This window comes from Coloeus monedula, assembly GCF_965178545.1.
Source record: "Coloeus monedula genome assembly, chromosome: 18".
NCBI lineage: Eukaryota > Metazoa > Chordata > Aves > Passeriformes > Corvidae > Coloeus > Coloeus monedula.
Window position 1 is genome coordinate 7,964,875 of NC_138798.1, and position 25,116 is coordinate 7,989,990.

Here is a 25,116-nt window from a genome sequence, read left to right on the forward strand (position 1 = left end):
ATGCTGTTACTCAAAAGGCAGTAGTGCTAGGTTTGACTTCCTCTTAAATCCTCCTTCTTTCTTCTACACTGAATTGGTTCAATATTTTGAAAGATAGTATCATGTCCCTTTGAGGTAACAAAGGGGCTCTGGCAGAAACCAGACCTCACTTCCATGTATTCCCTGAATCAGTGAGACAACCTAGACAGTAGCTTTCTTCTGGGGAATACATGTAAATTAGCAGTATTCGGTAAGATCATCCATTTCTGACGTGAGCTGTGAGAATTTGCAGAAAGCTGTGTGTTGTTTTAGGGGAGTTCTTCCCCTTGGGAGCTTTCTGTCAGTGGTACACTCTCACGGGCACTTCTTAAACACGTGCTCCACATGCACCATTCCATACCCAGTTTGTGCAAGAATAGGTTGTATTTTCTAACTAATAGGCTGATGTTGCAGTAACACTCAGTAAGTTTTTAGAATATGTTTTAATTAGAAGATCCACTGTCTGCCTTTTGCTTCTCCCAGAATGCAAAGCGTGACTTTATTTTGAAAAGTGCCTTTTCTCCCTGGGAGATTTCACATTTATGTGTCAGTGACTCCAGATCATATTTGCTCAACTGACCAAAAGCCTTTTTTCTAATTGTCAGTCATGCAAACTGAGTCAGGCTTTTTTCTTTTCATCCCTTGCCACCAATAATTAAGAGCATTTCAAAAATGTAGTGAAGTGGAAAAATTTTTCTTACATATGGAATTCTGCAAATATTCTGATAGTACATACATTGTGTTTATTTTTACAGTTTGACATGTAGGAGATGCTTTCCAATGAATTAAAATACCTTTATATACGAAAAGGTGGCTGGTCAAATATTTGCCACATTTATTACAAATACATTTTCACTGATGCATCTTTTGAAATATCCATGCTAACTCTACAGGTTCCCACCTTTTCTAATCTTCTTGACAGTCTCTTGAACAGTAATTTTGGCCATTAATGAGCAGTAGGATTGCATTTTTCTGATCCTCTCTTGTAAAGTGCAGAAGAGTGTACCTGTTTACTCTTACTCATCCTTCTGAGACTCGTTTGCTTGTCAGCCTGTGTGACTTGCCCTGCTGTGACAGGAGTGTCTGTTGGGTGCAAAGGTGTTTAGGGCTAAACACAAGAGAGGATTCTTTGGAGTTGAGGCTTTAGATGTACAGACAAATTTTCTGGTCAACCATATGTATCCAGATTTTCCAGTGTGCTCTAGAAACTTGTGTATGCCAATAAATGGGCTTGAAGATTATTTTGCATTGCAAATTTTGCAAAAACCGCTTGCAACCACCTGAAGGGCTTTCATCCAATGACTTTGAGTTTAGCTGAATGCCAAGAGGATGTGCTGCTGAGCAATGTTACAGAACTAATCACTGACTTGCAGTACGAGATGAAAGTGTTAGACTCAGTGTCAGCTCTACACAGAACAGCACAACAGTCACATGAGGCTGCTTCTGCATAATCTAAGGAAAACTTGTGTATTTCTCAGTATGACAGAATTTAATTTGTTAGAAAAACTCTGATAGTGTTGCCTTCTCCTTCCTATCCCTATGAAATGCACACTTCACAAGCTGACTGGGTCACCATGGCTTGCTTGGTCATTTCTAAACTGACTCCATCACCTTAGCCTGTTCTAGTTTTCTTTTACACTGCATGGTGATCCTCTGCTCCTTACTGGTGTCTTGGAGGTGGATTTTCTGCAGCACACAGGCCAGGGGAGGGACCACTGTAGTAAGGTGGGCTATACAAGGAAGAAACTCGTAACAGGCTTGAAAGAAAAGGGAAAGACAAGAATGGTTATCCTTGGTTTTAACTCTGGTTTTCAACTGTTGGATCTTTCTGTGGCTGTTTCAAATCTGAAAGCCTCAGGTGCAGTACAGAATTAATTGGAAAAAATGGAAGTCATGCCCCTGCTCTATTGTATTTTATTTTTTATTTATAAATGTGACCATGTCTGCCTTACATAATCACAGCAGGACATGCTAGGAAATGCCACTGGATTTCTGCATTGTTCAGGTGAGTTAGAGATGGTATTTGGCTTTGAATCTTCTCAATGATCACCCCAGACTATTCACATAGTGTAACAGCACTGAGGTTAACCAGGGCATGCAGGACCCACCTGCTAAAACCCTTTCTCTCTCCCCTTTATTTTTATACAGCATCTTAAACCTACACAGCACTTCAGAGTAAGCAGCTTGCCCTGCCCCTAAAAAGCACATACTATGTATGTACAGGATAATGAGGGGATAAACAGCATTTTCTCAAGGTCAAATATTATGTCGTTTTGTATTCTTTTGGAAAGAGTCTGTGCCTTTTGTTAAGTAACAAAACTTGTCTGTTACTGTGTTTATTTTAATCTGTTTACTACTTCAGTTTTCCCTGCCTCTGCATGGGCAGATTAATAATTTTATTTGTTTGTGTTTTCAAAATTCTGTTTTTTCTTATCACTGCATGGGTCTGTCTTCTTTCAGTGCGTGCTCTTTCACATAGAGATGATTAACTTTTGCAGTAAATGTGCAAAGAAGTATCTGATCTCACAAGAGGAGCCTTCACTGCATCAAGAGGCATGCTAGTAATTTAGCAAAAATAGGGCACATGAAATGGTCTTTTCTTGCAACATGGATGTTTTTTCCCCACTCTTGCTAATGATTAATGAGTTTAGCCTGGGGACACAAGTCTTCAGAAGTTGCAGTGTATTTCTCCACCTCACCCTAAACCCAAACTGTGGTTGTTCAAGCTTGAGCTCAAAATAACAGACTCTGTTGTTTGATGATGTGTTGGCCAAGGCAGGGCAATGTGCACCACCTTGGGTTTGCTGAATTAATGTGGAACAATGGCACAGACCCTACTTACTCCTGATCTTGATTTCTACCTTGCCTAAAAAGTTCACTAGCGCTTGTTTAACTACAGGCTCCTAAAAAAATAAAATAATAATAAAAAACTTTAAAGCATGGACAAGTTAACCTGTGCAGTTGCATTTACATCATTTGAAACAAAAGTTGATTATTAATGGCTCTCTTTATCCCAAAAACACAGCCTTCTCCATAGCATCTTCCACTTGCATATATTCCAGATGAGATGGGTAGTTAGTGCATTGGAAATGGGGGCTCTTGCGGACATAGTTAAGGAAATCTGGAGCTCCTGGGAAAATTACATTGTCAGCCAGAAGAACTGAGCCCTTCCTCAGCAAGTTGCATTCCTAGAAAGAAGAGAAATTGCTTCATAGTAGCTGTTAAGCAGATATTGGCTTGAATGCAATGTACTTTCATGTTAACCAGGTCATGCTCAAGTGCCTGCATCCAAAAACCCATTGTGGTACAGGTCTGGAAGGTCAAAGAGACACGGGAGAAGCTGAGTAACTCTGGGATCCTTTGTGGTCATTTGCTGACATTTTCTATTAATTAGTAGAACATTAGAGATATTGATTCTGAAATAGCAAATCAAGTGGAAGTGTGTGTTTTGCTCATCAGCTTGTTTCCAGCTATGTCTATGTGATCAGTAAGGTGGCTTTGTTTTGGCTGTCATGGCTCCTGTTTAAAAACTTTTTAAATATGGCATTAAACAGTTGTAGTAGCTCTTTAGGTCACCTGGGAGCCTAGCATGTACTGCTTTGGCCAGTCTCAGTCAGACTCCAAAACCACTAAAAGAATGAAAGATATTTTCTGCACTTGTTTTCCTTTCACCTTAAACAACTTCGTGCCATTTTGTTCGGCTTCTGGGTGTGAAGCAAGGTTTGTGCACAACAAAGAACACCAACAAATTTCCACAAGACATAATTAACTTGCAATAGTCACTTCAAGTGCAATGTTTATTCTCAGTAAACCTAAAAACCTAATTTTTACTGATATTTTTTGTCTAGGAGGAGTTGCTTATCTGGGCTTACCAGCTGTTTTAAAACAAAGTCTGTAGCTAAGTTGGGTTGGTTGTTATCCTGTGGTTATAGGCAGCAGCTGTAGCCAAAACATGGGTGTTTTTTGTCACTCCCAGTCTATGAGAGCAGTTCTGTTGATGAGTGTGCTGCAGAAGCCATTGAGCTTATTGCTCTTGCCTCTGGGGACTGAACACCAGTCAGCACAGTAGAAGTGATTTTAGAGACATGTCAAATACCCTCCAGTCTGTTTCTACTGCACAGCTTACAGAAGCCTGCAAGAGACAACATACTGGATTTTCCACTGGGCATCAGGATTTCAGATGCTCTTCGTGTCTGGCTTTTTTGTCTGGACCACTTCCAATACATGCATATTTCATCTGAATATATTCATATTGACTATTCATACTGCAGTACCTGCCGAAAGTACATTTTAGAAGGTTTGTAACATCTGAGAAAATCTGAGGATCTGTTCTTTGTCTTTCTCCTCTTAATTTTGCGGGAGTTGTTTGCAACTTTGTATCACAGTTGCATCAGACTGACCACTACCATGGAACTAAACTCTCTGTTTGTTTTGGCTGTGTTGTGAAGGCTAAGTTCCGATAAGGATGTGCTGTGGAAAGAGCTCAGTCATCCTTACACAAGCAGTTTAAAAGAAAGCATTCTCTGAGTACAAAATAACTGTAGGGAGTGAACATTTTCTTCAGCTACTGCTGTGTAAATTCAATACTAGCTGTTGATACCCCCAAACAAATTTCCTTTTCAAACAGCTTTCTGGAGGACAGGGCTTTAAACTAAAAAACCAGGGGGCCTGGATCAGAAAATAGTGTTGTAGTCCTCAAGCAGGGGTCAGGAAGTATTTGGCAGGTTCTCAATTTAAGAGGCAGGCTCAAAAAAAGTGGATTTATTTGTGAAAAAAAAAAAAATTGAAAAATGGCACTTCCATAAAAACAGGCAGTTGTAGAAAATTTTATCACTTAGGAGAATATCTGTATGTGCTGTGTTGATAGGTACAGGTGTTGTCAATCTCAGTTATTTAACACCTGAAAATACCTTCCTATCCAGAAGTCCTCTGGTAGTTACCTATCACTGCCTACTGCTGTTACAGCCAACTTGTTTTGTAATACATCCAGTAATGGTTAAGGCAGCTTGGGAAGAAATAAGCATAATTTTTCCACATTTGGGGCTGGACAGAGTTGGACAGCATTTCCCTAGGAAGTGCCTGGCTGGGGCAGTCTGCACTCTTCTTATCATTGCTTTCCAGCCAATTAATTAGGTGGAGTGTAAAGACTCCCAGACAAGTCATACTCAGCCATGCTACCAAAATAGTATTTTATCAAGAGGCTCTGCTGGCACCATAGACCCAGGCAAAAAATGGGGTACTGAGGAAATAAGAGAGGTGGAGCTGGGATATGCAGGTCCCAAGTCTCACCTGCTCCCAGGATCAGGATGGGCTTTGGGTCAAGTGTTCTAGTTAGTGACCATGCAGGCACTCGTAGGGAGTGTTAAGACTCAGGCCGTGCACTCCTCCAGGTAGGATTTCTACTGCACACCTGTGTATTCAGGAAGCAGAATGGTTCAGCAGTACTCACTGAGTCCTGAGCTATGTAGTGTTGGCAGTTGTCCTTAACAAAAGTTTAGGGTCCTGTCCTTCAAATCCTCTTTTCTTGTAAGGCTGCTATTTTGGCTGCCAGTCTTCATTTTACAGGAGATGAGGACCCTCTTAAAGAACAGAGGCCTCACAGACATCAAGATATTCACTACTTGACTTTTAAGACTGGAATTGTGCAAACTGACCTGAAGCAGGATGGTGTCTGGTGTGTATCTGTCTTTCCAGTGGTCCAGGAAGACAAAATCCAGAGTATCCACTTCATATTTTTTTTTTAGCTGGGGAATAATTTCCTCTGAAGGGCCTTCTAGGAGTTTTACCTGAAATACAAATCCATCTGATGAATTGCAAACCATTAAGAAAAATCACATGCTTCCAGCCCGTTTTAAACTGTAGCCAGACATCAGAGATCCTGTTGATAGCTCAATATTGTGTCAGTTGAATTATTTGGTAGGGTTAGATGAAATGAACTTTTTTGGTTTTGACAAACCAACTCAGTTATGTTCCAAAATATGAATTTGGGTGTTTGGGATTTTGTTGATTTTTAAAATTAAATTTTTAAAGAAAAAGTGATGTTGTTTTTGTTGTATAATGGGTTTCTTTACTGGAAACATGGAAATCTCCTGTTGAAAACAGTGCTTTTAATTACTTTTTTTTTTAGTTACATCTCAGTTGAATCTTGAAGTCCAAGGGAAGCAAAAAATGCAGAGAACAGGTTAGGTTAGAATAAAAATGGAGGCTACAGTATGTAAAACTGATATGGCCAGGAGGGGGAAGAGGCAAGACAGAGGTTGTTACATCTTCCTCACAGGTTTATTGGAGTACCTGCTGTTAAAGCAGCTGCCGTACGTGGATTTTTGTTAGGCAAGCACCATATAGTGTGAGACGAGGAAGAAAGTGGTAAGGAAATGTCTGGTTTATGACTCACAGCTGATCAGGACATTAAATCAGATGGGGAAAATGCAGTTTTAGGTATCACTAGTACTTCAGGTTCTCTTCAAGAAGTTAAGAAACACATTAGAAGGTCCCTTGGTGGGACTTATTTCCTCCAGTGTTTCCAGCTCCACTGAAGTGAGATGTCTGCTGAAAGACAGGCACCTCTCAGGCATGAATCCCCCAACCTGAGGCAGGGGGAATATAGACTGGAAACACCTGCATCTTAACCACCTGTAGAGAGTCAGGACACCTCTGATTGCACAAAACTTAGGTATATGTACTGTGACCAGCTAGATTTGGGTAAACACTTCTTATCTGAAGTCCACTGCACTTAATACAACTGATTCTTGTGATCTTTTGTAACAAATTGGACTATGGTTTAGTTTTTTGTAGTCAGTCTTGACACAAATTTGAACCTTTTAGTTTATACTGAGAAACCCAGTATTCTTCTGGCTTTTGGGAGACAACGTAGTGAAGTCCTGCTGTGAGAGGTCAGGCACTGTAACTTAGCATGGAGCTGGTTAAATTTATAAGGCCCATGGGTACAAGGGGAAAAAAAAAGGAATACCAAGTCTAACCAGTTTTGCTGAAGTGGTAACAGACAAAACGGTATTTACCTTATCTTGTACTCCAGCAAACTCAATCATCTGTTTAGCTATAGCAGCAAATTCTGGGTTGAACTCTACAGTGAGCAGACGAGCTCCTGCCTTCAGTAGCCGAGAAATCCTCACTGCTGAGTAGCCACAGTATGTTCCCAACTCCAGGGCAACTGATGGATTGGCCTCTTCCACTGTCTTGTCTAGAATTAGACCTGATTAAAATGGGAAAAGATTACTTTTTGACAAAATCAAACTGGTTCATATACAGAAGAGCAAGTCAGTGACAAGAAACCTAGAAAATCCATGTACTCAGTTGCTAAGGACATTAAAAAATTAACAGTTTATGTCAAATTATATACTGTATCCTTTGCAAACTGGTTTATTTGTGATCAAGTTAATCATGGACATTTTAAGTTTCAGAATTCAGACTTTCAACTAAAATAAATATTAGTTTCACAATATACACATTTCTGAGTAAGGAATTCCCTGAATATAACTTATGTAATTCCCTGAATTAACTAATTTATAGTGTTAGAAGGGGAAATGCAGTAATTTTTTCCAAGAACTTACTGCAGTAACTGGCCGTACTTGTGAAATATATAACTACTGGATTTTGAATGCTCATGTTTGTTGCAAATGTTACATGCTGTATTCTGATACAAAATTTCTTATCCTAAATATTCATCTTTAAAGGAAAAAAGAAAAGTCTACTTACAAAGTTGCAAAATATTTGGTTTCACTACATGAATTTGTGGGATGGAAAGCATTAGTCAATTGTTAACAACAGAAAATGTTCCCAAAAAGCAGTGACAGTGTACTATATTCAGTCCTTTTGAAGGATTTATTTGTGAGAAAACTATTTCCTCTTACTTGTATGGCTAGAAACTAGATAACTAAACTGAAAAAGTAGTGGAAGGGATTTTATGCTAAGCCATGGTCATTAAGTGATATTTTTCTGGGTGTTGTTTATGAATATGATGATGATGAGGAGGCACCTTGAGGCTATGTAGTCACTCTTGAAATCTCAGGGCCTAAAGATGCACTAGCTTTGATGGCTCTTATCTGAGGAAAGGCCATCAGAGCAAAACTAGAGTGAAATTATTAAGAATTTAATCACAAATGTTAAAAGTTTAAAGCTTAAAGTATTCCTACTCAGCCACCACCCACTGTTTTGCTGGCCTAAGCACCCCAGCCAGGTATGCTGAGCAGCTACTTTCAAAAACTGTACCTATGTCAGAGGAGCATTTTTATTACAATGCTTACAGTTGTATTTCATTAGCTATGTTAATCCCAGACTAAGCAAATTTCCCCAGAAATTTCCCAGTAAGAGGTACTTTTGTTTATAATTCATAAGGGAACAGATTAACATTTTGCCATTATAGTCTTTTGAAAAGATTGCTGCTTTCCTGCAGCTATGAAAAAAGGTTTTTGTTCCCATATTTTTCTTCAGGAGGCAAGAACAAGATGATTTATTTGCTAAATAGCAACAATGTCTGATACTGTATGACATGGATAGGATTTCTCCCTTCAACAGAAACTTCTAATTTTACTTGCATATACAAAATTCATATAGTTTAACATAATTTGGGGTTTTTTTTCAATTTGCTATCTTGTTGTTAAAGACCTGAAAGTATTTAACACAATAAATTATGCCTTAGAGGCACCCTGTGTAAAAAGTGAGGTATAATGCAACCCTAGATTTTTCCCATCAGTTGTCACTCTCTGCTTACACACTTGCAATGTGCACAACACAGAAACCCACATCTGGTCTTGTGAGTTTGTGGATGAGTCACTGGATACCCCTCCTCAAAAACATCTGCACAAGCAGGCACCACTGTTCACAGAACTACTCAGCTGACCACAAGGCTGTGTGGGTTGGGTTTTTTGCAGCAGCAGCAGATGGAAGTTGCGATGTGAATACAATTAGATGTCCTATACTGTGCTAGTCTTGAAGGATCTTTCAGATGCTGATCCCTGCTGCAATTACCTTTCTCATTGCCCACATTCATGGCCCACTCTTTCTGGGAGCAGTATTTATCTATAGTGTCCACCACACTACAGGGATCCCCTCGGACTGCATTCTGCAGCACAAAATTTAAAATCCTCTGTTCTTTGCTCTGATTCATGATGAAATTGGTTACTTTCTCCCGGATTATTTCATTCCAGATAAGGGCAGCAGTGCCGTTTCTCCTGATGAGCAACACAATGAGCAGCAAAATGAAAAGCAGGATGAAGACAATGAACAAAGGGACTGAAGAGCTCTCCAGCATCTGGAAGGAAAGAAAAAAACAGCCCAGGGTTAAGGTGGCACGAGAGAGGGCTGTCCTTTTTGTAAATATTGAGCTGAATGACCCACAACCAACCGCACGGAACAGGAACACAAAGAATTTAATTATGATTGTGTCTAGAGTAGCTGTAAAAGGCTTCTGTAACTTGGTAATGGATGGTGCTCTATGGCACTTCCTTTAGAAGCCAATTTTACAGGCAGTCAACAAGTAGCTTTATTTAATGCTCTGGTCCCTTCCCCCACACAGCTGCTCAGTCCTGGCTCCAAGCATGCCACTGCATGAGGAGCTTCCAGCATCAAATCTGTTCTAGCTCCAATAGGAACTACAACATCCTCAAAAATTTTGCCTAAGTTCCCCAAGACCAGCAACAAAGGGATTATCTCATTCTAGGAAACATTCCCCCAAATCTCTTCCTACTTGTTCTTGCTTCTCCTTTTTGTTTCCCCAAAAATTATCCCAGAAAATTCCTAATTTTTATGGATGGTCTGACCTCCATTCTGTAGAGGGACTTGGCATATACACACAGGAAAAATCTATCCTACTATTTAAATTTTGAATCATCATGCAGAACACATTTTGACTTCAGAAGAAGACTGAGTTTCCATGGAGATATGCTCAAGACACAGTACAGCTGATTTGGTTCACCCATCCTCTTATCTTAGTTGCAGAACAAGTATGATTTGTTTGGAGCTGTCAGAAGTCTGTTTCTTTTGCTTTTAAGCAGTCACCAATGTTAATAGTTACCTCTAATGCTTTTCTTGCAAAGTCTGACCTGAGACGTTTCCTTTCAGAGCCCGCCAGCATCATTAGCGCAAGAAAATCTTGCTTCTTGGACCTTCTGAATATTTTTTCCTAGCTAATATGAGCCTGCTTCATTACTTCAACAGGATCATGAAAACCTGGATGTCAATTTTTCTTCTTATCCTCTGTGCAGTAGCAGTTCTACCAACCAGGCCCAATTGTCCTGCACCTTTCAGATGGGACTTCCGCTCTTTCTAGTTTTTCTACATGAAAATGTTTGACATTATCTGTCCACTGAGAACTTCAATAGGGCTCTGAAAATATCATTAGTTTAACATAAAATATCTCTCTAGCTTCACTTGACTAGTCTTTACTTGATATTCATGACTTAGTTGATTGTATGGTCACTGCTGATGGATTACTGACACAGGTAAGAGATAATTATTCTGAACTCCAGTGAATGGATGGAGCCCAGAAACCACTTCCTGAGGCCAGCAGGTCTCTAACCTTCCTGCCTCTGGACACATGAAACTGTGACCCTGCAAACCCATGACTCACTTGGTGGCAGTCCAGCTGTAGTCAGGTCCCTCTAGAACAGAAGACTGCTGGCATTCAGAATTACTTCACACTACTGCCTCATAATCCTCTGGTTACAATGGATACTTTGGCATTCTCTGAGTAGAGCTTGCTATAAGCTGTTGCTTCAGCACTATGAGATCCTGCCAGCGTGTTTGGGGCTGCCCTTCAAAGACCTGTTAGACAGCAAAAGTGGATGAGAGCAGCAGGATGAACTAGGTGGTGTATTTTTGATGGAACAGCTTTCCTCCTTTATTGCTTAGCATTGATATGAGAGCATTTAATGAGGTTCCTCAAAACAGGGAGAAACAACCTCTGTAGGCTAACTCAACCCTACTCCCTGTCCTGCAGAAAGGCTGAGACTTCTTTTTCAGGCTGACTGAAACAAGTACTCGGAGGGATCCACTTTTTACAGTGCCTCCAATCTTTGCACTTGAATCCCACATGAATTCTACCACACATAAGAGGTACCACATGTAGGAGCAGAGCCCACCTGCCTCCATGGATCCTCAGAGGTTGCTCACAGGTAGAAACAACCTACAGAGTATGTGCTGATTTTTCCATTCCTAGATGAGTTTACTTATTTTTGAGGTATCAAGGAATGTTTTTCAACCACTGGGTCTTTTAATTATTATTATTTCTGTATAACACCCCAGCACCTTCATAAACTTGCAGTATGGGCTGTTCTTAGCACAGCTCCTTCAGGAGGCAATTATCCTGAAAACCACTTTCCAGAGAAGGTACCTTCTAAAAAGAGAGAAATGGACACATCTTGGTTTTCTTTTCATTTTTTTTTAAACACAGTTTTTTTCAAAGTTTGTCCCTCTTAATTTCTGTCTTCTTAGGTGTGAAAATAAGTTTAGTGACAGCAGTAGACTGTAAAGGCAGTCTGCCAAGAGCAAGAGGCATTGGTGATGGTCATGCACCAAGAAGGAAAAAAGATCTGTACCAAAATAGGTAATTGCTTTCATATTCTTAGCTGGAAAATATTTGATATGAAAATTAAGTGTGTAATTCAACCAATTTAAAACTACCACTACCTAGGAGACAGTCATGTTATGACAGCTTTAGAAAATGCAACAGTAATTTTAGCTTTAATGTGATTCATGAGATTCATTAAGTATGCTCTAAAACTGAACTTGCACATAGTCAAGTTTCCCATAACCCCTTATTACAAGGCAGTCACTCTTATTATTTAATGTGTATACTGGGGTTCCAAATACACAGGCTAGCACTGCAACCTCTTCTGTTCTTTAGAAGCACCATAATAAAGTGAGCCTTCTCTTTGAAAGCTAAAACTTAAAGTGGAAAATAGGCAAATGAAAAATTCAGCAAGGGAATAAACAGAAAACTGGAGGGACAACATCATGGGAAGGAATGAATAGCATGTATCAGTACATCTGGTTTTGGGAAGAGAGAGTTTAAAAGAAAACATATTAAAGTTTCATGCCCAAACCTGTCAAACTACTTATGAGTCTTTCTAAAGCACTGAATTATTTTCTTATGCATCTAATCTTACTCATTTTGGCAGGTTTCATAAGACCAAATCATAACTTGATAGTGCAGCTCAGCAGTTTTCCCCTGATGCACACCATAATCAAACAATCAGCATTTGAATGGGAGTACCTCTGTTTCAGCCTACAGAGATCTAAAAAGACATTTTCAAGAGAGAAGCAGACACAAAATATGGGAATCTGCTGCCCCAACTTACCTGCCTGTGGAGATAAAACACCTAAGTCATTCCAACGGCTATAAAAGAAACCTCAAGAGGTTTTTATGGCTCAGACTTAGGGATCTGCTATTATGCCAACAGATGTTAAGTTAGGGGATTCAGTATCCCCTTACTATCACATGATCTTCAGTTTTTCTAAAATCATAAAAATGCCCACGTGATGGAGCCCAAACCAATACATCCTGTTCTTTATTCTCATGTGGCTGACTTCAGCCATTTCACCAAAGGTTACAATAAGGATCTTTCAGTAATGCTATTTATCAATCCTCCTGGTACATTTTTCCAACCTCTGCTAAAAAATAATTGCTCTTAGAATTCCCTGAAGTGAAAAAATAAGGATTAGAACAATTGGTAACATCAATTTTTAAGGTAAGTCCGAGTAACCGGATTGAACTGGGATTTTTTCAGTGTTTCATAAAAACTGTACAGTTTTCATAACACTGTTAGAGGAAGGTGTATGGAAACGTGATGTAAACTACTGATTGCAATTTTCTCTCTGATTCCAAGCCAACTCCCTCTGCTAAAAAGTGATGTTTACTGAGAAGAAAAATAAGCATGTGAAAGCAAGCATCTTTAAATGGTCTAAGTTTTAACAAAAACATATACCTTAGTGAGATTCACACTCAGTGGATTAAACAAGTATCAAATTTGACTATTTAACTATTCTGAAGCTTAGTTCACTACATTATGAGTAATTAACAAGATGTCATTTCCTACAGATGCAAAAATAAGAGATGACAGATATTGAAATATTTGTGAGGTGGAAAACTGCTGGATAGAACATTTTTCTAATCAAGGTGAATCCTTCTAAGCCTAATTACAGAGCCTCTCATTACAGTTTCAGCTTGGATAAACTGATACTGCTTTGCTTTCTACTGAAAACTAAGTCCTAAACATTATCACAAAAAACTCCATCCTTTTCTAGAAAGACAACACATACAAGACTGCTGTTCTCCAGGGCTGGAATGAGAGTAAGCTGTGTGACCCTGAGCCAGAGGACTTAGCTGTGAGTCTCATTTTGGCAATGTTTTTCTGATGTGGCCTTGGATGAGCTGTCTTACCTTCCTTTGTGTTGCCACAAGAGTTAAAGTTACTGCCATGTGTGTAAACTTTCAAGGCACTGTAAAGCTGAATTAACCTTTTTCAGAAAAGTCCCTGCTATGAATATATGGATATATACCAAGACAGCAAATGCCTATGTGACATTTTTATTCCAGAGTTTATGAACAACTGGGAAAGTGTGGAGACAGGCAGTGCTTCAAATGCTTTCCTGAAGTGCCTTCAGCCTGCTGACAATTCAGGCCTTTGAGGAAAGCTGATGGTACATCCAGTCTTGCTATAATTTTTCATGCATTTAATCTAACTGCCAAGTACTGGTTGGTTGTTAAAGAGATTATTAGAAGTCTCCACGCATCCAGACAGTACTTTAGCATTCTGGTGCTAGAGGGTTTAGAATCTAATTTTGACTTTATTAGCTCACATAACCTGGTGAATGGGGAACGCTGGATAAGTTTATATCATTCAACCTTTTTCAGTTTCTGCTGAAATTAAGCCTTTAGACACTGATGCACTAAAGTATGCAGAGGACTTGCACACTAGTAAGGATACATTAGCTGTTTATGAAGCATTGTGAAAACAGTGCAGAAGAGTCAGCACATTTCTACACATATTTTAACAATGTCCTGCACTCGGCCAGAGGAGATCTGTGCTGTGCTGGGACTGGAGTTCCTGACTCTTAGTCCTATGCTGTCTTGAATGAGGCAATCTCTCTTTTGTGGCATTTTGTTTTTCTTGATGTTTTCCCAGAGCAAGAAAGGCAGAGTATTTTGGTCAGAAAGTCTAAACTAACTTCTGCCAAACATATTGTATCCTGTTGCTGTAGGCAACACAATTCAACAGCTTCATAATTTAGTACTTTTAAAGGTTAAAAAATATCTTTTTACCTTCTATTCTTTTGTTACTGTTTATGTATTTTCAAGTGAGTGCAACTGTTCTGTGAAGAATAATCAGCATATTGCCAAATGTGAATAGCTTGTATTTCAATGGAAACTTAGTCTGGGAGCTTGACATTCAGATTTTCCACTGACATCATGAAAACAATCTGAACAGACTTCATATAATTTTTCACTATTTCTTGCCTGAAATCTAGATTTTCCTCTCAGTTTTTTTTCAAATTACTATGATTTAGCTTCACTACCATGACTACAAAACTTTCTGTCTTTCATAAATGCAAATTTCTAATGATTATTTTCTGCCCCCATAGCCTTTTGTCTTGTCTTCCTCACTTTTCTCGGGTTGAAAGGAAACAAATAGAAGTTTCTTCTCACTGAATGAAAGGAAAAGAACAGAAAAGTGCCTATTGCCTACTTGGGAACCCCATCAAATAAGCTTCATAAGGGTGTTTAAATCCATTCTCCCCACATAGATTTCAATTAGGATAATTGCTACCCACTTAAAACTCCCTTCACAGCAGCCATTCTCTAGATGGGATTTGGTGCTATTACCCAAAGCAAAAGGTTTATATAATGGTTATGTGCCCCATAAAGAAGTGCAGTGTTTAGAATGAACTGGCCCCACAGAGAGGCTTCATCTCCATCCAACAAGCAGGTCCACAGGAATTTGTAGCAGTCCGATCCAGACTGACCTAGTGAACACACTGCATGATTAAAGCCAGAGCTTGGGGTGAGAGAATTCTTCAAGGATAAGAAATGCACTTTACTGGGGCTTAAGCAAAGATAGCTTTTCAGGAATAAGACCTTTTCAGGTACCTTTAGGAAGTGTTTGTTATTCCTACTGGAGCACTCCAGATGTATTTGTACTATTAGTACCAGTGTTTAAGACCAGTGGTTAGGGTGGCTCAGCAGAACTGTACAAATCCTACCTGGGAGGCAGTGGACTGACAAAAGTAGAAAGTGGTCTGCCCTGACAGCACACTAGGAGCTGGTCTGCGCAAAGTTTTCTAAGCTGAGATTTTCATGTTCCCCAGGGGGTAAAATCAAGCTCTCATGGAATGATTTTGCCCCAAATGGAGGTAGGGAGAAAGCACTGGACGAGGAAAGACCAAGTGGCTAATTGTCCTCAGGACAGACCTATTTCAGAGTCCCTTCTTTATATCACAGGGCTGAATCCTTAGTGTCCCAAATCCCCACTGCATGCTCCTGCCCTGCTTCCAAGGCTACCAGCTAATCTACTGTAAATCTGTCTCTCTCCCAGCACAGCTTTCTGCTGTCCACAAGCTGTTCTTCAGGCTGGGGGGAGTGCATGACTGAAACTTGGTAGTAAGGACACCCACTGAGGGATCTGAAGGATTAGAAAGGAAATCTCTGCTGAAATGATGACCTATTTCTATGGGAACTAACAACTGGAACACGCCAGGCAAGGTGGGATCCACCACAGCACAGCAGGTAACCAAACACCGCGTGGGAAGAGGCAGCCTGAGACAGAGCAGGCTTGAGCACTGGTTTTAAATCCTGAGTGAATGCCCTCCCCAGAAAAGTGCTTGGTGTGGGCATAGAGGGTGTCTGGCTGGAAATTGCTTTCTGAGAGAGCTTTAGAATAGCCCCACACATTAAGATCTGTTTCCAAGAACTGCTGCCAAAATCATGTTTTTTCAAAAAATTCCCAGTCACTTTTAATTCCAGTGATCCTGAAGGAATGCTGAAAGACAGCAGTATGAGACTGGCAGAGATAAACTGGGGACCAGACTGCTGAGAAATATTGCTAAACTTGGGTGGCAAGCAAGTTGCTTGCAGTGTTAATGCGATCAAACTCTTTTCTCATTAATGCAAACTAAAGCTGTAAATCAGGAAGTTTTTCTTTTGCATTTCTATACTGCAAAGCTGTGCAAATGCATGTGGTTCTGAACCTGAGGGCTTTGTTAGAGAAGTCCATGACTGAGTAAGCAGAAAAAAAGTAAGCTTAAGTGCAGAGACAAAGTAAAGGTTGTTTAAGGTTGCTTACAGAGTTCATCAGTATGATGTGGTTGACAGTATTGGTAAATATGAGTTTGTTTTCAAAGGACAGAAGGTAAAAAATATCCATAATGGGCATCAGAACAATGCTCTATAAGCACCAATACGGCTAGCAAGCAAAAGTACTCGCTTTTTGTCTCTTCTTCAGAAATATTTTGCAGTAGCAGAACTCCTGCTTGAGAATGAAAACCTCCATAAAATGCATCTGCAGCAAAACATTTATAAAAGCAGCTATTCAGTCAAATGTGACTGAACCGAAGCTTGACTTGCATTCAGCTTTTCCTTGAATACAAATGAATACCAAATTCCAGCATACTTATAGCCATAAATTACATTTTCACTTTAGTCAGGGTTATCTCATCTCACTTCTTTCAGCTGTCAAGATTTACAATACAGTACAAATGCACTACACACAAATATGTCCTACTCTTTCTCTGTGAAAGCTGTTGCTGCCCACGGACTGGCTTCCTGACAATGAGTGCCAGTCAGAATGTGGAAAACACCACTTTCAGATGCACTACTGTTTAAAATAGTGACATTATCTAAGATAACAAATCATGTCAAACCTGAGAAATAAGAAAATATAAATATGTACCTTTCTTAGTATAGCAGAAGCTGTTCCCTCCGATCTTTTCCTGTGCTGCTCTCCTGTGAATTTTACAGAATAAGAGTCCAAGAGCCTGCAGTATTCAGTCACATTCGATCACATCACAGGAATAGCTTATCAGTTCTGTTACACAGACTCTAAAAGGAGCAGTGTCCTTTTCCCCAATTCCTCCTTTCACAGATTCTGCACTCCTTAAAGGTGCTCGGTGCTCTAATAACCGTAGAGAAAGCTATTCATCTGTCCCCTAACGACAGTGCTCTTGTTACTTAGTTACAGCACAGTGAATGCTGACAAAGTCAGGTATGAGCCAAATCTGTGCTCAGTGTAAACGCAATGTGTTCAATCAAGGAACTTCAGGAATGAATTTGGCCCAAGGGATTTAGGGTTTTTTTCAGCTCAGATGTGGCATGCTACAGCCACAGCAGAATTGGTAGGAACAGGACCTAGGCATGTGGGTTAAATATAGTGTTGCTGCAGGCAGGGGAGGTATGTATAGCAAATGGCTTAATAGCAACTACAGGAGGAGCTGCAATCAATACATTATAAATAGCACATTTGAATTTCTGTGGCTTCTAGTTGGGAAAATATTCTGCTACAAACAGCTCTAAGAAAAAAGAAGAGGCTTATTCTAACAAACCTTGTTCTCAGCTTGTCTGTCTATATTGTTTCCTTCGAGGTGGGAACAGTATAATCCAGCTGCAATTAAATTGCACCATCAAAGAAAATAAGAAGAAAAACAAAAACTCAAACACAATGTGGTAATAGTTCTCTCCTGTATTCTCACTGCAAAACTCAGACCTAGCCAGCAAGTGTTTGAAGCTCTAGCCTAGAAACTTTTTAAGGACTTTAAGAATGTGTTTGTACCAAATATAGCAGAAACAGGAGCTGAAGTTCTGAGAATGTCACACTTTGTCATGTGATAGGGGAGGTCCTTGAAAGAATTAGGGACCACCTGAGAGCATGACAAGAGAAAACCAAATAATTTTAAGCAGATTAATTGAATAAAGAATTGCGGGGGAAAATACATAGGTGAAGATTGAAGTGTTTCTAGTAGCTCTAAACAAAACGTAACTAAGACCCTGCATTACAGCACAGTCCCCAAGGTCAATACAGAATAACTTTGAACTATCCCTTCCATGTATAACAGAGCTTTAGCTCTATAAATATTTTCTTATAATCCAGACATCAAGCAGAACAAAGAATAAGTAAGCAATACTGCACTCCAGCCTCAGTGACAGTAATTTCCTGTCTGGCCAAAAGCTGGTTGTGTCTGCACGATCCCTGATGCCACCCACAATTCAAATTAACAGAGAATTTCTTTTTACTGCCGGCCTGTGGATAAAAGAGTTTAAAACAGTAAAACATACTCTAAGGACTGACCTTGTGTAAGTATACAGCTGCTCTTTGGAGAAGTCCTTGCAGTTAACTACAAGTAGTTGTGGGTGGTGTCAGCCCAGCTTCTGCTTAGCAGCATAATTTAGTGCCAAGAAGTCCCAGATTGAGCAACATCCCATGACAACACTTCTAAAAGTCTTTAACTTGGAGCTGAATTGTATTCTTCAGGCTCGAAGCATGGGAGGAGCAAACTTGCTTCTGCCTGCCCACAGCTATTTACTTGTGCGATAAAAGCTACGCCTGCAAGTAACCCTTGCTGTTGTCTACATATTTCATTACATAAGTAAAAATGGTGAATGGCAATAACTGCAAATTAGACAAAGCTGGAGGTTCAGTTGGTTAAGCCACACAAACTGTGTGATAATGTCCACAAATTACTTCCAAGTTAATAGAAAGTTGGAATCTTGTAGTATGTTATGGGATATCTTCTTCTCCAAGAGAAGTTTCTTTGGTAGCCTGATAGACATTGGTTTATGCCTTTTTTTAATTTACCTGTTACCCCATGTCTTGGGGTGACTTTATGATGTGTATCCCATATCGCTGCCCTATGCCCAGAAATTAACTTTGTGCCTTTTTATGCCTCTAAACTAAGCCTGAGAGGGGGAAGGAAAAACTGAGCAAAACTTTTTCAAAGCAGTTTGCAGCTTGTTCAAGGTCACACAGAGATAGCAACTTTTTTTTCCCAGCTGCGGCAGGGGAGGAAGGAAGCACCGGGCTTGCTGCTCCCGGGTCAGTTTTTGGCCAGTTGTTCAGCTTCTTTTTCTCTGGAGAGAGACTAAGAGTTCAGGTTTTTTTTTTCTTCCCTGGAATTTTGGATTTTCTCCCTTTTCTACTGGACTGCTTCAATATCAGAACACATCGGGAGGACTTTCCACCGAGCGCAGAGGGCCTGGCCCTGGGCCAAGCCCCAGCTCCGAGGGGACCAAAGGGAGGACTCGAACACTTTCCCAGGTTTTTTTTCCACAGCAAGAGATTTTATTATTTAGCATTATTTTCCTTTTCTTGTGTGTTTGTTAAAGAAATAGGTTTTACCTCTTTCACTTTCCTTTGAGGAAAATTTATTTTTCCCGAACCTGGTGGGGGAGGGGTGGTGACCTGCCTTCTCTCAGAGGAGATATATCTAAATTTGGCCAAACCGGTACAGCCCAGCACATGGTCTATATAAGTATGGATATTTTTGCAAATTTTTACTAATGTACTAACAATGCTACAAACTCCACAGTGCATAAACTTATATACTATTCATATGACTTAACCTTGTCTAGACAGTAAAAATCTGCCCTGATATTAATACATCCAGGTTAGAGAACTGTGGAAAGCTACAAATGTATTGATGTAATACAATTTTTATATAGGGCCAAGATCTTAAAAGACAGGTTTGGTATTTCAGAGTATCAGGTACTGGATTCACAGGGCACATCTATGGGAAGATGTAGAACCAGGATGCATTAGCCTGGGAGCAACATCACATGAATGGCAGCAGCTCAGGGTAACTGGCTGGTTCAGGCTGACTCACCCTGACAGTCGCCACTTTAGCTCTGATGTGGCTGCACAAACTTGAGCAGACTTGCTCATGGACAGAGCTCCCAGCTGCAATCACATGATGCAGCGTGGCTGGGCTGTTCCCACTTGCTGCACACAGCATGCAGCTAAAGCTTTTCCCCTAAATCCATGCCTGGCATAACAACAAATGGCATTCCCTTCTTCTAATAATCCTGGACAAAGACTGGTTTTTAAAAGCCTAAACAAAGGGAGACAGGAGAGCTAGCACATTATCATAAACCCCACAGATCATGTGAAACACTGAGTGGAAGAAAATTCTTTTGAGCTTGCATTTTCAGAATAGCAGGAGGGATTTTCTTTTATGTGAATGTGCTGTTTTCCACAATCAAATTAGTCTCTCTTGCTGAGAAACACGCAAAAGAGGAATTTTGAGAAGGGAAGCACCATTCATGTCTGAATCAGGAAACTGCTCAGCGATATCTAAAGTAGGAAACAGCTAAAAGAGAAGAAAGGTGGCCAGCAAAGTTGTACTCTAAATTTGAACAGATAATACAAGCAGTTAGACTATTTTGTGTTTACGGTGCATCTTAAAAGGTTATCAGGCAGCTTGAAAAAACCCTTCAGCTTTCAAAGACTTTATAACTCCTCACGTAAACTTTGAAGCAGTTAAGTCTACCATATTTCTCTCTCTGTTCTACCCTCAAGTTTTTTGGCAATATGTGCTGAAGCATTTGAATGAAGCCAAGAACTTGTGTTACTCGAAGCTTCATCTGTTTCTGCTGGTTTTTTTCCCTTACTTGCAGTCAATTACTTGTTCAGGACAAACTATGAACAGAAGATCTATCTATGTTAAGGAAGGAAGGAAGAAATAAAAAAGCATAGATTAAATTCTGAATGAGTCCTACTCTGAGACAAATTTCTGAAAATAATTCTTAAATAATCTTTAAAAGAGAGTCCAATCAATCAAGAGAGATGGTAAGAAACCAAAAGGTCCTACCTCATGCAGAGACAGCTTAGTTCAACCAGTGATCCAGTAGAGTTCACTGACACTTCTGTAAATTATTCATTAGGTCATGCCACAAAATGCAACCTCTGAGAGAACAGATTTCCCACCCCACCCACTAAAAAGGACACAAAGTGATGACTTCCAAAGACAGTATCTACCTGGCACCTCTCTTCTTCCCCCCCATCCTCCCTGGTTGCTGATCTGGGAAAGTAAGACATAAAGGAAAAATGCCAGAAAAACAGGAAAGACAAGAAGATGTGCTTAAAAAGTCAAAATTTCTAAAAGTTTTGGTAGAAAAAGTATTTGGTCATGGCCATGTTCATGAGGAAGAATTTCAGTAAGCCATTGATAAATGTAATAAAATATATTTCCTACAAAAGAAAAGACAAACAGAATTGCAAGCTGTCTTTACAATAAATTCAAAAGGAGAAAATTTGCCTGCTCACAAAATTTACAACTTACAAAGCATCTTTTTTTGTTCAATGGATTTATATACATTTCCGATACAGGGTGTCTCCTTTACCCTTTTAATACCACATTGTTTAAAGTATATTGAATAAACATCTCCCCCTGGAAATAACTCAAACCACATCTGGTGTATAAGTTAATTTATTACTTTAAACACGACTAGCTACAACTGACAAAATTCAGTGGAAATATGATGTTAAATCTGATAGCTATCTTGGAAGAAGTTTTTTCAATCTCAGTTTTGGAAGTATATACTTTCACTGCAGAAACACAAGGCTTTACCTCAGTGACTCTTGATAATAGAATGTATTTGCTGCTAAAGGACTTAATGCTTGTTTTCTTAAGAGAAATTGGGATACGTAAAAAAAAAAATGTGTATCACTAATTATCTAATCAACATAATGCTAACCACAAAATAATTAAAATAGGAGTAGACAGCTATATGAGCTGAGCCAAAGATCCAGTAGAAACCACATCTGATAACCAGTATCTGTCTCCGGTCCCTGAAAACGATTTTTGAAGTGCAGCACAGACACACCTGCTCAAGGCTGACAGCAGGAAATACCAGGGGCTGCTGCTCTTACTGATACTGTCACCATGAGCACAACCCACTCCTCATTGCTGCTATTGGTCTCTATCACTGTCGAGGATCAAGCCTGTGAGAATGAGCAAGAACAAGTGGAATGGCACAGCACAGACTTTGGACTTTCTTCTGAAGCCGGTGGTCCTGATGAGAAAGCCTGTGGAACTGCACTGTGCTTTATTTACCATGAGCTGTGGGATACAGCCAGAGGGCTGGGGACACCTGTGTCACACAGACAGTGGCACAGAACCAGCTGTATTTTCTAATACCTAATCTGAATCTCCCTTGGCGTTTTAAGGCCATTTCCTCTCATCCTTTCACTTGGGACACAGCAGAAGAAACCAATGCCCAGCTTCCTTTCATTTGGTTCAATTTAGTTTCAGTTTGCTTTGCCACATTTAAGGCTTTTCCTTATTAGCAGAACGCCATAATGCTGCAGGGACATCTCCTCCCATAAACTTGTTCTGTGTTTGGGGAGACTTAATTCTACTTTTGATCCTACATGTCTGAACTAAATCTGTGTGAAGAGCATATGCTCAACACTGCCTGATTCAACTCAGAATAGAGGCTAAAATGAAAAGCTGAAATGACTTTGCATGCATGTACCTGAAAAGCACAAAAGATTATATCTGAATATGCTAAAGATTTCTTTAATTTAAAGGCCTCTCAGTATGCTCTAGCCACGTCTTTCTACTGCTGTTGCAGTAAGTGTTTCTAGTGATCTACTGATTAGTACTGCAGGAGGTAACAGGGGGTTTGCCTTCGGTTTGCTTGTATTTTTGCTGGGTTTTTTTAATAGCAGTGATGCCGGATAAAAGTCATCAATCCATTTATTAAACTGATAATAATTCCTGTTTCGTGTATTTTCAAACATTAATGGGGTGAACAAAAACCGTGAGACTATATTGGAGGTGAAGTCAGTTCAACAAAACTTTCTTTGGAGTATTTTAATTTCCTGCCATTTCTCCTCAGCTGTGGAGCAGAGGATTGACGTTTTCTGAAACCAAAATGGTTGGATGCTGCCCCCTTGTGAGCTGGGCCCCTGCTCCAGAGCCTGAACCACAACTGCCTAAAACCTTTTTTCTGTAGGAAAAGCATCTGTTTCTCTCGTCCCAAACTCTGGTTCGGCTGTGGTGGTATTTAACATGTATGACCCAGTACCTACAGCAGCAGACAGGGCACCTACTGAGCCTCAGTAAAGGCCAGCAGCCAGCACCTTTGAATGAGGAAGAACTCGTTCCCTTGATTTGTTTTGATCTATGCCAGCTTTGAGGCCTTTTACCTCAGGCTGTCAGAACACATCACAGGCATTAATAACTCTCACAGCTCCCATTCAGGATAGGTCAGCAGCATTGCCCTTCTTTAATCAATAGCTGGCATGTGGCACAGGGATAAGGAATGCTGCCGGAGGCTGAGGCATTGGAGGTGCTCTGACAGGTTATCCCAAGCAGATATCTGTCCCACCACAGCCCAGCCATGTGTGAAAGCTGTTGGTGCAGGTCCTGGTCACTGACCCACATTGCCTGGGCCCTGCTCCAGCATTCCAGCAGAGGAACCCCCTTCTCCAGACCCGGGGACTGCTCACAATCCTGAATGTATCACAGTCACAGGAACATGGAGCAAGACTGTGTGTTGCCTCTAACACCTCACAGAAGGGAGAGGCTTTGTTCAAATCACCTCCTCAGAGGTTTCTGACTGTCAGCCCTGCACCTGCACCATGTCTGCTACAGACAGATGGGCAGTTCAGAGGGGAAAAGACAAGTCTTGGATATCGGTGAAGGTTTTGGGCAGTCATCATGATCCTTGTCTTTCCCAAAAGGCCTTCTCCGAACCCTTTCTACAGCAAGATCTGGGGGGAAGCCAGTCAAGAAAACTGTGGGGTTTTTTTTCCTTCCAAATGTCTAATTTTAACACAAATTTTAACTAATTTTAATTGAGGAGCCCAACACTGGAATACTGCGTCCAGTTCTGGGCTCCTCAGTACAACAAAGACAAGGAGCTATTGAAGAGGGTCCAGCAGAGGCCATGAAGAGGATGAGGGGGCTGGAGCATCTCTTACGAGCAGAGACTGTGAGAGCTGGGCCTGTTTAGTCTCAAGACTGAACAGGAATCTCATTAATGCATATGACAGGATGGGGAGCAATGGCCATAAACTAAAACACATGAAGTTTTACCTCAAAAGAGCTTTACGTTGGGGGTGGCAGAGCACCGGACTGCCCAGAGAGGTCGTGCAATCAGCCCTCTGGAGACATTCCTAACCACCATTCCACCTGCTCCAGGTGGCCCTGCTTTGTACGGGGGGTTGGACTGGGTGATCTCCAGAGGCCCGTTCCAACCCTAACGATTCTGTGCCGGTGTGTGTGATACGCCAGAGCCTGTGCCGGCCTCCTCCAGCCCCGTGAGGTCACCGGGCCGAGCGCTCCCCTCAGGTGGTTTTGGCGCGGGATCCCCACGGGGGCCTGCCGCCCTCCGCTCAGGCGCTGCGCGGCCACCCCGCAGGGTCCTGGCGGGCGCGGGCCCTGTGCCGTACAGCATGGCGGCGCTGTGGCGGCGGGGGCGTCCTCCGCCAGTGTCGGGGCTGTGCCGTACGCTCCGAGCGCTCTCAGGTACGCGGTACCCGCGGGGCTTGGGCCCGGCAGCGGCCGCGCCTTCGCCACTCCCCGCGGGAAGCGGCTGCCTGCGCTTTCCGACGCCCAAAGCGCCCGGGGAAGGTCCCCCCAGCCTTTCCCCCACCCGCGGATGCCGGACTCGAGCGGCTGCTGTGGGGACCGGGCCGCCTCTCCGCTCTACCCCGAGGCAGGGCGGGCGGCGGCCGCCTCCATCCGTGAGGGCTCTGGCAGCCACCGCTGCGCCCGGTACTCCTGTCGGAGCCCGTCCCCTGGCCCCTGGCCCTGAGGGAGCCCCGGGCTCAGGGCACGCTGCAGCGGGGTGGGGGCTCCGCAGAGGGGCCGGCGCTGTCCCAGAGGCAGCCAAACCTTTCCTCCGGAATTAGCGCCAAAGGGTCGCGGCCCTCCCCGTCCGCTCGGGGCTGCCAGGGGACCCCCCCCCCCCCTCCCCAGCCCGGGGTCGGATGCTGCATGGGCTCAGTGCCCGCGACGCCTCCGAAAGCAGCAGCGACCCCGTGCCCTCGCTAGAACGAGTCATCGCTCACCTGCGGCTGCTCCCGCCGCCTCACACCGCGCCGGGAGCCGGGGCTGCGGGGGCCGGTCTCTGCCGAGGCCGAAGTG

At 41.6% G+C, this 25,116-nt stretch overlaps 2 protein-coding genes across 7 annotated transcripts in view; one reads left to right on the plus strand and one right to left on the minus strand.

Moving 5' to 3' along the window:
- Window positions 1-738: 738 nt before the first annotated feature.
- On the minus strand, window positions 739-25,096 carry COMT (catechol-O-methyltransferase). Of its 5 annotated transcripts, XM_082293525.1 has the most exons (6): window positions 18,315-18,373; window positions 16,923-16,975; window positions 9,007-9,289; window positions 7,038-7,231; window positions 5,673-5,804; window positions 739-3,206 (listed from the first exon to the last, which is right to left on the minus strand). In XM_082293525.1, exons 3-6 carry the CDS (start codon window positions 9,287-9,289, stop codon window positions 3,027-3,029), a joined length of 789 nt encoding a protein of 262 aa, XP_082149651.1. In that variant the 5' UTR covers window positions 16,923-16,975; window positions 18,315-18,373; the 3' UTR covers window positions 739-3,026. The 5 variants fall into 5 exon arrangements, with proteins under 5 accessions (XP_082149651.1, XP_082149653.1, XP_082149652.1 ...); XM_082293527.1 differs by lacking the exons at window positions 16,923-16,975; window positions 18,315-18,373 and adding an exon at window positions 25,041-25,096; XM_082293526.1 differs by lacking the exon at window positions 16,923-16,975 and having other exon boundaries at window positions 18,315-18,406.
- TXNRD2 (thioredoxin reductase 2) overlaps window positions 24,423-25,116 on the plus strand; it is a gene marked incomplete at its 5' end in the record, with an annotated part of 33,160 nt that continues 32,466 nt past the window's right edge. For both annotated transcript variants that reach the window (XM_082293520.1, XM_082293521.1), the window contains one exon: window positions 24,423-24,495. In XM_082293520.1, the coding sequence (XP_082149646.1) occupies window positions 24,423-24,495 (73 nt within the window). The remainder of the gene's footprint in view (window positions 24,496-25,116) is intronic.

Excerpts from the sequence above, each read along its gene's own strand:
- COMT (XM_082293523.1), bottom strand. Across the intron at positions 5,805-7,037 it reads TTGCTGGAGTACAAGATAAG|GTAAAACTCCTAGAAGGCCC; the intron begins GTAAATACCGTT and ends TTTGTATTTCAG. Across the intron at positions 3,207-5,672 it reads CAGACACCATCCTGCTTCAG|GAATGCAACTTGCTGAGGAA; the intron begins GTCAGTTTGCAC and ends TCTTCTTTCTAG.